The 12727-nt window shown below is 40.5% G+C and overlaps 1 protein-coding gene across 1 annotated transcript in view; it reads right to left on the minus strand.

The window, feature by feature from the left end:
• LOC142159468 (ATP-binding cassette sub-family A member 13-like) overlaps nucleotides 1-12727 on the minus strand; it is a 44522-nt gene that overhangs the window by 514 nt on the left and 31281 nt on the right. The window contains exon 4 of the mRNA XM_075214368.1: nucleotides 278-414. Coding sequence (XP_075070469.1) covers nucleotides 278-414 — 137 coding nt within the window. The remainder of the gene's footprint in view (nucleotides 1-277; nucleotides 415-12727) is intronic.

Here is a 12727-nt window from a genome sequence, read left to right on the forward strand (position 1 = left end):
TCCTCCTGTAGTCAAATGTCCCCATCAACATCTTATATATATTTATAAGAAAAATAACTTGTGCATTATTGGCAACAAACAAGCAAAATTCTGCAAGCGGTCCTGTCTATTTTACCAAAGTGTGTTGTTGACAATCACTTTATAAATGTGGACTAGCTCCTTTCCTATGCCATTGGATAAATACATACTCCATACATTTTTACAGTACACATCCTTTGAAATAATACAATATTTTTGTTAACTATGTATTTTGTTAACTAAGTATTTTATAACTTACGATTGAAATTAAACATTTCTTCCCATAGTTTATATAAGCTTGATTCTTTCTCAGTTGTTTCCAAGATATCTTGTGAAAGCTCTTGAATTTCTTTGAGCAATGAAATGTCAATTTCCTGTAAATCATCTTCAAAGCTCCTATATTAGCAGACAAGAGGCACATTTTTATTATAGTTGCTTACATTTAAATGTTAAATGTATTATGAAAACAGAATCATTGTTTATATATGTATAAATTCCTGTAAATTATAACTGTACAAACAGTGAGTTGTGGTGTCATATATAGTTGATAAGTTATGATGTCATCACTTCAGCATTCATCAAGAAAACTGATTAAATAAAATAATACACCCTTATTGTAAGGAATATCTTGTATCTGTACTACAGCGAAAGTGTACATTTTTCTGTCATAACAGATAATTGTGGGCTTCTATTTTGTCTATAATCTCTATAGAAATGCCTTCCTGTAATTTACCAAGGCTGGCCACTCAGATGTATGACACCTGCAACTGAAGGCTATTGGTTCCTGAAAATGTACACTAGTGGAATATTGGATTTTTATACAACATACTGAGTAACTTGAGCCTTGACCTTAGACTCCTTCCAGAGATCCAGTGCATGACAGATAAAAAGTATGGACCGTTGTTTTTCTGCATTTGGCACGAGATGCATTTTGCCCAAAAATATAGGAGATCATTATAATCTTTAATAATAATTGCTTCTCACCTATTTAAATGTTGTATTACCATTACTCTTCCAGGGAATGACAAGGCAATGACAGTTGGAAGTGGGAAATCTAATACTCTGCCCTGGGTTGGAACATATAAATATATTTACAAAACATCCCAATCCTTTGCTTATCTTATAACATAGTAACATAGTAACATAGTTGATGAAGTTGAAAAAAGAAACCAGTCCATCAAGTTCAACCTATTTTGGATCTCCTGCGATCCTGCACTTACTTATATTTGAAATTGATCCAGAGTAAGCAATCACCAATCTGTTTCAATTGTGAAAATCCCCCCAGACTCAATATTGCAGTCCTATTTTTACCCTATATCCACTACTATCCTACACTTTAATTAACGGCCGTATCCCTGGATACACCTTTCTGCTAAAAATTTGTCTAACCCTTTCTTAAACATATCTATTGAATCTGCCATCACAACCTTCCCTGGTAATGAATTCCATATCTTGACTGCCCTTACTGTAAAGAACCCCTTCCTTTGCTGGTTGTGAAATTTCCTCTCCTCTAACCTTAGGGGGTGACCACGTGTCCTGTGTATAGTCCTTGGGGTAAAAAGTTCCCATGAAAGATCTCTGTATTGACCCCTAATGTATTTGTACATAGTAATCATATCTCCCCTTAGATACCACTTTTCTATAGTAAACATGCCTAAACTGGCTAACCTTTCTCATAACTTAATGACTCCATACCCTTTATCAATTTTGTCGCCCTTCTCTGCACCCTTTCTAGTTCCAAATTATCTTTTTTATGGAGTGGTGCCCAGAACTGTACTGCATATTCAAGATGAGGTCTTACCAACGATTTATACAGTGGCAAAATTACACTGACTTCCCTTGCATCTATGCCCCTTTTTATGCATGCCAATACTTTGTTTGCCCTTGCAGCTGCTGCTTGACATTGAGCACTTGTCACTTACCGGACTGTGAGTGCCATTTCTCCTGTGTTCAGGAACCGTGGCCGTCCGCCATCTTGAGGGTCTGCGCATGTGCAGCCCTTATGAAACCTTCAGTACCTGTTGCTTTTAATTAATTGGATGATCAGGCAACCCTCCCTATTTAAACCACCTGTGATCATTACCTAGTTGCCTGATCTTGGAGTCTCATTTCCCATGAGCCTCTGAAGGTGTTCCTGTGTTTCCTCGTGTATTCAGCTCCAGCTGATTCCTGTCTACTACGATTGTGGTTTCCAGACCACTTCAACTCTCCTGTGTTCATCGTGTCTGCACTCAGCTGATTCCTATCTGCCTTCGCTACTACTGCCGGGTTCCAGACCGTCTCAACTCTCCTGTGTTCATCGTGTCAGCTCTCCACTGATTCCTATCTGCTACTGCTGTCGGATTCCAGACCATCTCTACTCTCCTGTGTTCAGCGTGTCTCCCCTCCGCTGCCTTCGCTACTACTGCCGGATTCCAGACCGCCTCTACTCTCCCGTGTTCAGCGTGTCTTCCCTCCGCTGCCTCCGCTACTACTGCCGGATACCAGACAGCCTCAACTCTCCCGTGTTCATCATGTTTCCAGTTTTACTTACTACTGCTTCCTGAGTATTGCTCCGTTGATTACCGGTTACCTTCCGTGCGCTGCACCAACCTGATTACCGCTTCCATCCTCCAGTGGTCTCTCCTCCTGCCAGCGTTCAGCCGTTCAGGTATCCCTGCACGTCTCCTTGACAGCCTGCTCTCCTGAAACGCGGTATGCATACTTTCCATTGACTTTGCTATTATATTGCATATCCGTCTGGACTGTGTTGTGTTCATCTCCGCAGTCTTCCATCTACTGAAGCTATTGTTACTATTGACTTTGTTTCCTATTACCTGGATCTCTATAGTGACTTTGTATACTTCAAGCAGCGCTTGTCAGTTATTATTGTATTGTGGTTATCATCGTGGGATCAAGTTCTGTGTGCCCCGTGTATCCTCTGCATTCCATTCATCTCTTCGTGCCCCTCCTCACATATAAATAGCAGTGGTACATCTTGCTGAACGCAGACCACTGACTCCTGTTTCCCATTGGCACCAGTTTCAAGTATCCTCTCACATAAGCAGTGGTACAACTTGCTGTACGCAGACCACTGACTTCCCCGTTACCTACTTGCACCTGGAATCCATTCCTTCACTATAGACAGTGGTACAACTTGCTATACGCAGACCACTGACTTTCACTACCTCCTCTCTACTCCTGGACATTCCTCCTCACTATAGCAGTGGTACAACTTGCTGTACGCAGACCACTGACTCTCCATACGTTTACTTGTCCATCTGGTTCCTCGTGTTCATACATCTAAGTCACTACCAGTTGCTGCTAGTCATAGACTTTCCTTGAGCATTCTCTCACCATCTGCTGATTCTCCTGTTCCGTTGTCACCCTGCTACCAGAGGACCATAGTATCAGCTATATTACTCTGGTAAGAACATCATCTGGTGATATCCTGGGCAAAGACTCCTAGTGCCCGTGACAGCACTATTGCTAAGTCTACTGTCTATGAGCACTCCCAAATCCTTTTCCATTATAGATTCTCCTAAATTAATTCCATTTAATTTATAGATTGCGTTCTTGCTTTTTATCCCTGAATGCATAACCTTACATTTATCTGTGTTAAACCTTATATTCCATTTGGCCGCCCAATCCTCCAGTTTATTTAAGTTTATACTTCTTTAATCATAAGCAACTCAACCCATAACAATTGCCAATGTCTGAAAAGTCTAACATTCTAATATTGATATTAGATCAGTGGTGGAACTACCATTGGTGCGGTAGGTGCCGTGCATCGGGGCCCATGGAGATAATGGTGCCTGCTGCATGGCAGATGCAGAGGCTCGGAGGATCCAATTTCCTCCTCCCCGAGGATCCAATTTCCTCCTCCCCGCCTCCCTGTACCAGGGCCCAGAGTTCGTTAGTTCCGCCTCTGTGTTAGATACATGCTTTGATGCATTTCAAGCCTCCATCACTGTTACTAAATAAAATCGCAAAAAGAGTTACTGTGAATAAACGGTACATAGGCTTAAACCATATATATAATTTGCTTACAACCATCAAAAGGGAAAATAAGCAGATCTCAGAGGCTGTCACAAGGAGATGTTATGAGGGTGATACATTTTGTAGAGAAATAGCATGCTATGATGCATCCTATAGCAATCTTGTTATTTTCCATGTCTTCTTCAACACAGTGTCAAAGCAGAGAAAGGAATATACTCCAAATAACAAATAAAAGAGAATATACATAATTCTTATTAATATGTTTTATATGTAACGTGCCACAAATGGTCCGCAGTGTCCTACAAAGGGGGTGAACAGGGTACACATTTGTTTATGTATTACACATTGCACATACAGCTACAAATGAATTAATAATAATTGCACAATACAAAATTATTGACAGGTCAACATCGAATTAACAGTGTATAAATATAGAATTGCAGATCCAGCTATTGACAAGACAGTGAGCATAAGTGATAAGTAGCACCCGCGTGAAGTAGGCATGTGACCAAGAGCATGGACTTGAGAAAAAGAGCCTAGAGGTGCAGTGGTAAGAAGAAAAACATAAGCAAATAATGCGTTGCTTTTGAGAGCTTTTGTCCTAGAGGGAAGGAGGATACACAAATATGGTTGTACTGTGTGGGGAAAGTAGTGATGCTCGGGAAGACAGACGAGTTAGAAGGAGGAGGGCTGATAGACTCGAATGAGAGTTTAGAGGGCATGTTTGAAGCCTTGAAGACTAGTGCCTAATTTAATAGAGAGTGGGAGTACGTTCCACAGGTCAGGAGCTGCATGGTCAAAATCCTTGAGGTTGGAGTGCGAAGATGTAATCAGTGTGTAATGCAGTAATCCTTGACAGATCAAAGGGAGCAGGAGGCTAAGTGGGTTGAAATGAAGTTAGAGATGTATGGTGGAGAGGAGTGGCTGATGACTTTGTAGGTGAGGAGTTTGAACTTGATTCTGTAGGGGACTGGGAGGCTGTATAGTAGCTGGCAGAGAGGGTCAGCAGGGGTAGTGCAGTAAAGGAGGAAAATAAGTTGGGAAGCTATGTTGAAGATAGACAGAAGAGGGGCGAGATGGGAGTAAGGTAGATCAGTGAGACCTACCCTACTTCCATGCCATTGTCAGTCAGCCTGGAGGGAAAAAAAACACATTCACTACCCCACAGAAGATAAGGTAATTACTTAAATTATATGATGTTCTTAGTACTGCTGTGCTTATTCATTCACTTCACAAGGTATTGATTTATCATGTTGATGTTTCAGCCAACAAAGTTTCATTTCCTACTTTTTACTTTTAACTGCTTGCTGGTGAGAGGACTGGATCCGCAGATTGTACGTTAAATGTTAGTAAACAGTATGGTTTTGTCACATCATGAGTGGTTTATGTTTATGTTGGTAATGTTTTTATTCTTTTGTATATGCTTTCGTGCCATGGGACTACCAATTATTACTCCCCTTATTACAGAATACACTATCCTTTGAAAAAGATTGTCATTCACGTGAACAGCACTTCTTCCAGATTGCTCATTGTTCTTTTGGGACTTTATATTTCACATATGTATTGGACATATCCTGCAGTGTTTTGTCTGTTAGAGCAGAGCGGACATAGACCCATGTTCAACAATATATGTAACTTTACATATGCTCCTTGTTGAATACGGATGTGCATATCCCCAATTAATGTCCATTTTTAAAAAAAATGTTTAATATGTTTGTCTTGTGTGCCTTAATGAATCAGGCCCTGAACTGATTTGTTAGTTTCATTCAGTCACACACTATAAAACCCATACCAAACCAAATCCACTACTATCACAAACACCCAACTGTACATGCTAGAATGTCGGTGGTTTGAAAAATTGCAAAAAAAAAAAAAAAGATTTTCACGTGAAATGTTGAAAACCTGCCAAAGTGTGACATGGTTGCATTCCTGTATACAAGAATACAGGCGTGCATAATAGTATAAGTGATTAAGAAATCCATCCCAAATCCCAAGGTGATAGATAGATAGATAGATAGATAGATAGATAGATAGATAGATGCCGTGAGATTATGAGAGAACCCCTTATGTTGTTTATTTTTTAAACCCCCAAGCCAACCATTTTTATGTAATATTACTGCAAAGTTTAATTAGTAACACTTAGCGCAGTTTGGTGATTGTAGGTGATGTTAATACTGTACTTAATCTTTCCTAGTATAGGTTGGGTAAATCTCAACCCTAGGCATTTTACATCTACACCTAGTGGATCCATTGCGACTACGCAAACCGTCCATTGGAGAATAAACCTTCCATTAAGAAGTCAATTGTACAGTTTGGCCTTGGAACATCCTTACCCTATGTGTTGACTATGGACATACACTGACTAGCTATAAAAACATTTCTAGCTGTAGTACTGTTTATGTGTGGCGCTTCTCAACATATACAGTATGTTCCAGCTTTTATGCAGTATATAGAAGCCGATTTTAAACATTTTCTGGCTAAAAGTGGATCATTATGTGTCAATTGCTACTGTACGAGTGAACATAAAAATATCAACTTAATCATATTGTGATACAGTGAAGACAAACTATTTAATCATATTTTCTCTCAGTTATCATGAAACTCAATCAGATAACTTTGAGATCATATAAACAATACAAAAAAAATCCTCACATAACAAACTTAGAATACTGTACATGTATAGGAGAATCTACTGTATTATTTAACTTTAAAAGTCTCCAATGCCTCATTCAACCAATCTTAAGTAAATAAACAACAAATACTATTTTGCTGGTGTAGTTTGAGCTGTTCCCCTGTCTCTCTATTTCTTTGTGCATTCTGCCAGAAGTTTTAATGGCTTGGATTTAACAAAGTGCTGGAAACATTCCTTTCTGGTCGATATTGACTTGATGGCATCATGCCATTGCTGCAGATTTGTAGACTACACATTCAGGCTGTGTATCTCCCATTCCATCACATCCCAAAGGTGACTGTGTAGGCCATTGGAGTACACTGAACTCATTGTTATAGTCATGGAATCAGCTGCAGATGACGTGTGCTTTGTGACAGGGTATGTTATCCTGTTGGAGAGAACCTTTAGAAAATGGGTAGATTGTGGTAGATAAAGGGATGCACATGATTATTAACAATACAGAAGATGTGGTATTTAAACTATGCTCAACTGGTATTAAGGTGCCTTTCGCATACCACATGGTTATTTGATTAACTGTTGTCTTCAGGTTGTACCAGTCTGGCAATTCCATCATTAACGAGGCGTTTTCGCCTGCAGAACTGCTGCTTACTTGATGTTTTTTGTTTTGTGCACAATTCTCTGAACACTGTAGACTCTTGTATGTGAATATCCCAAAAGATCAGCAGATTCTGAGATATTCAAATCAAGCCACCTGGCACCAACAATAATTCCACTGTCCCTGGGCATATCACAGCATTTATGGAGATTCTGTGGAAAGTGTTTGGCCATGCAGGAAGTCTAGGGTGGTGTGTGAGCCTGTCAGATAATCGGGATGTTGACGCAAGGGACAGCGTGGCAAGCAGGATGTAGATGCGTTCCACTCTGGGATGCATAAGTGTTACTTCTGGATCTGGATGAATGATGAGTGAGTAATGAATTATGCAGGTGGCATGATTGCAATGCGTTTCGTCCCTATAGGGACTTTCTCAAGGATATATCAACAGTGCTTGTCGAGCTTATTTATAAGGGCAACTACAACAGTTTAAGGATGACAAAATCTGACAGGTTATCACCTCACCTCATCGACAACTCTTCACCACGGCCATAATCCCCGCTGGGTAGCCAGATGACCACAAGGTATCTGCAAGTATCGTAGCTCCTTACTACCTTACACTGATATGTCAATCCAAGGAGGCATGTGAGGACTACTGATTCAATCACAGCCTTTACTTTCAATACTGGTTTTACGCCGTGAGAACACATTAGGACATTCACTTTATCTGGACTGTTGATCAACATTGATTTATATCCGAAATATTTAGGGTCATTTTTGGGATTCTGCAACAGCATGTAGGAGAATGCAGTAGCTGCAAAAAGAATAGAATTTAGGGGAATGTATTTTAGTCCAACACAGTGGAGAATACTTTCCGTGTTGTGCAAGGTACTGAAACCACTCAAAGTAGTCACCTGTGAAGAGATTGCAGACACTGTTAGCTTGAGTCAAGTGATTCCCCTAATTAGACTTTTTGAAAATCAGCAAGAGAAATTGAAGGAGGAAATTAAACAAAGCAATTCCGCTAATTATGTTGGACTTGTAGATCAAGTACTTTATTCGGTTTGCCAGGATTCAAGAGTTATCAACATCTTGAAATCGGATCACTACATTTTGGCAACTATGCCTGAATCTAGGTTTAAGAGCTATGTCTTCTCTTTCTTTCCAACTGTCCCAGATCTCAAGAGATGCAATGAGCTCCGGGTCGGCACACTGACAGCTCAAGTGGTACATGACACAATGACGTCTCCTCCTTCAGTTTCTCTGGAAATTGCTGGTAGAAGAAAACTTTCCCAAGACACCCAGTGGTGATGCAGGTGAGTCTGCACAACATTTTGACATTGGTCTGGTCTAAATAAATTACCCAAAAATTGTGACAGCTCTTCCGTAAAATGAACTACAAATTGCATCAGAAAGCCATTACCGGTAATTACATCAAAGTACAGAGATTTATGTGATGGTGGATTCCAGCAGAGATGAATTAGTATTGTTTGAGGATGATGTACACACTGATGAGAGTGAATATGAGGTGCTGAGATCTAGCTGAGACAAAGGAGCTAGCTGATGCTGGTATACTTGGTAATATTTTAGGTAGCATGGCATGCTGTCAAGTTTATGTTTTTCTACAGTAAAGTTTCACCTTTATTAGAGAGGTTTTTTTTTCTTTAAAAAGGTACAAGCTTTTTATTCACATTTTTGTTTCCCGGACTTAAAAACACTATTCACTTGAACATAGGCTTTAGCACATGAGGTAGAGGGATTAGTATCTGAGACCAGAGAGTGACAAGAACTATGTGACTGATGACTGGAGAGTGACAAGAACACTGCCACCCCTCCTGTTTCTGTATGAGCTATGGCACAGTAAAATGTGACGAGACTTTTAATAACACTGCCAGCCCTATTATTTGAATTTCTGTTTCAGCACTAAACACTGCCACCTCTCCTATTTCTGGGTGAGCTATAGCACAGTACAATGTAACTGCAGATTTTGAAGAACACTGCCAACCCTATTATTTCTATTTCTGCAATGACAATTAGCAATGGAGCTGTCCTGTTGGTGTGTGAGCTATATAACACCGTACAATGTGACTGCAGATTTAGACCAAGACTGCCAGCCTTATTATTTCTATTTCAGCAATGACAATTAGCAATGGAGCAATGGAGCTCTCCTGAATGTCACTGGAGACTTTGAAAAACACTGCTACCCATCCTCTTTCTTTTCTAGCTATGATACTGCCCAACTGCACTAGAGACTGCCAAGAACCGTGCTACCCCTTCTGTGTCCCTCTGTGAAATGGCACTGGATCGCCCGTGGAGGGCGGTACTTATAGAATCCAAAACTCATGAGATCCACCGACGTAACAATTCCAAGGGCGCGCAAAAGTACTGAGCCGCCTCAGATGGGTACTCGTATCTGCTAAGTTCGGGTGTGTTCAGTTCTTGGGGAACCGAGCCTGAGCATCTTTAATCAGAACTAAATGTTCTGCAATATTAAATGGTCTGTAAACCTGAAATAGAAGTTGATTAAATACGACGAATTGTCTTGTGGTCAGTGGTGGATTAGCCATAGGCCTTACCGGGAAACATCCCGATAGGCCGTTGGCCAAATGAGACCATCTGGATGCCGCCTCATTTTTTTTTTTACTTTCCGTGCATTATTTTTGTTTCCCGGCTGAGCGGGGGGTGGTTGTGGGTGGTAGGGGGATCGGGAGGTGTTTCCTTGTGCTATCTTATTTACCCTGAAGGGGGCTGTCCCGGCAGTAACGCAGTCCTGCAGCGAATTGTGATGCAGTTCTGGCAGCAAATTGTGAGGCTGGCTGTCACAGAGAGGGGGCTGCAAAGGATGTGTCCTGCATCACGGATCTGAGTGGTGCCGGCACAAGTAAGTTAGTAAACTAATAAAATACTACGATAGTGGACATTGGGGTATGTCGCTTTAATGTGCATAAGTCTGCATTATATTATTAAAAAATAAATAGTACTTGGGATTATAAATCATACGTAGTTCATGCACTTTTCCTACAATAGACCATTGTAAGGTGCATATAGGTGGATATTTACATAATGCAGTAAAAGTGTTAATTTAAAATGTGGAGCATTTTTACTGTCTTCTTTTCTGTGTTTGTTTAAACAAATTAATGTGCAAGATTTAAAATTACCACTATTATAATATATGATGACTAGACTATTTCCATAGTCTCAATTATATCTTATACTTGTGTTTATTATCTCTCATATTATCTATAGCAACTATTCAGATATTTGGATGCGGTGCATCTACAGCACCTTTTCCCCTTGTACCAGTATTCATAAATGTCCCAGATTGTCAAGGCTGTCAATCATTGAAAATATTTATTTTTATTGAGAATTTTATAAAAACTGCTTGAAAAAAATAAAATAAAATACTGACACATTATTATGCTGATTCTGAATTTGGACTTAAAGTAGAAGGGAGCTCAGAGACAGGGCCATCTTTTCCATTGGGCACGATGGGCAGCTGCCCGGGGGCCCCTCGGGCAAGGGGGCCCCATAGGCATGGCTCTTAATGAGAATAAATAATCCTGCAAAAGAAAAAAAACCTGCAAAAAAAACCTACAAGGGTCACTGAGCAAGTACATCTATCTATCTCTATATATCTATATCTATATCTGTATCTGTATATATCTATATCTAGGGGCCCCGGTGCACTGCTTTGCCCGGGGGCCCATATTGTTGTTAAGATGGCCCTGCTCAGAGATATCAATAAAGTTGTTGTGATATTTCTGTAGTACTATAGATTGAAACAGTAGGTCTGATTTTTAATTACCTCTATTTTTTCTTACTGATATTTAAAATGCAATTGAGTATTTTACTGACTGTCAGTGCATAATTTAACAGTTGGTATGTCTGTCCACTGTGAACGTTATATATGTTGATGAAGGATAAAGTACCACTGTGTAGAATAGATAGATATGCCATAATAAAGCACAGCTGTAATAGAAGATGTGTATATTTATACTAATCATTTCTTTTTTAATGCAGCATGATCAATAAGGTATATAGATAACTGGGACTTTGAGGCATATTTAACACAATTATACAACGGAGCTGATTGAGGTTATCAATCTAATTCAACGGACTGCACAGTGTACACACTGATGCAATTATCGTGCAGATCACATGATAAACAAATGTTTGGTCAGATATTGCATTAGTGTGTACGCACTTATCATACCAAAGCACATTGCATCTGTTGATTTGGTTTTGTAAACATCCTATAAAATGCTTAGCGGTTGATAACATAACTATAAACCCTTAATCTTAACCTTACTTGTGCTGTGTAATAAAGACACCACACCGAATTGTTGGCAACAGAACTTATTTATTTAATTAACCATTCACTGATATGGTGGAGGGAGAACACTGTATGCAGCATGAGCAGCTGATCAATACCAATCTGGATGTCCCATCACAGGTCACCCAACCTCAGAAATCAGTATTTATCCACCATTTTATCTAAACACACCCTTGTAGTTTATCCTTAAACTGGGACAATAATCCCCAGGCATTCCAGAACCGAACCCTTCTGGGCTAATCATAACACACCACAAGCCAGCCCAGAAAAGCTATACTTGCACTGAACCTAAGCCAACTCATCAAAGGGAACGGATTCCCAACGCCTCACTACCATTAATGTGCGCTTTATCAACCTTGCTTGTGACCTATACAGTGTCCTCCTGCCACGTTAAAGGCTGCACCAGCCGCAGGACCCTAGTACAGGCATTGAGCCCACTCACCAAGTGGCCATCCAGGGGCTGAACCTGCACACCCGTATCATACCACGGCCCGCACACCAAGTGGCCCATCATTCCTCTGGGGCTGAACCAACACACTCGTACCATACCATGGCCCACGCACCAAGTGTCCCATTATAGCTCCGGGGTTGAACCAGGACCCATAACAGATACCAGAACTTAAACAACATGCTGGTTTCACAGACTCGGGACAGCACCAAAATCCGGGCATAGACGCGGGGAGCACCCTCCCTACCTCAGGGCACATCAGCAAGAAGGCAACTCGACAATGATCTTTGGAGCCAGCAGCCCTTTGAAAGGAACACTGTCCTGGCTCCAGCAAGGGTTGGATGACTAACCCCTGAGATGTTATAGCCTGTTCCCTATATCCTGACCTCAATGACACTCACATAGTATCATTACACCTTCCCTACTTTGTTAACCCTTAGTGGGGTCTTAACGAATAGTTCTAAAAAATCATGATCAATGATGGACAAATGTCAGGGGAAAGTTGAAGTGTGTACGCACTCATGACCAGCAGTGTAGGCAAATATCTGTAGAGTGTACAGAGTAACGATCTTTTCAGCAGATGATTATGAGAGGTGGAACGAGGGAAGTAGTAGGCGAGCCTAGCAATGTAAAGGCTTGTTCACGCTCTTTATATGCTATTTTGAGCTGAAAATCAAAGCGCAAATAGGTTTCTAGGAGACGTTTCTTTTGCGGGTGAATTCAGCT

This window comes from Mixophyes fleayi, chromosome 5 (assembly GCF_038048845.1).
Source record: "Mixophyes fleayi isolate aMixFle1 chromosome 5, aMixFle1.hap1, whole genome shotgun sequence".
NCBI lineage: Eukaryota > Metazoa > Chordata > Amphibia > Anura > Limnodynastidae > Mixophyes > Mixophyes fleayi.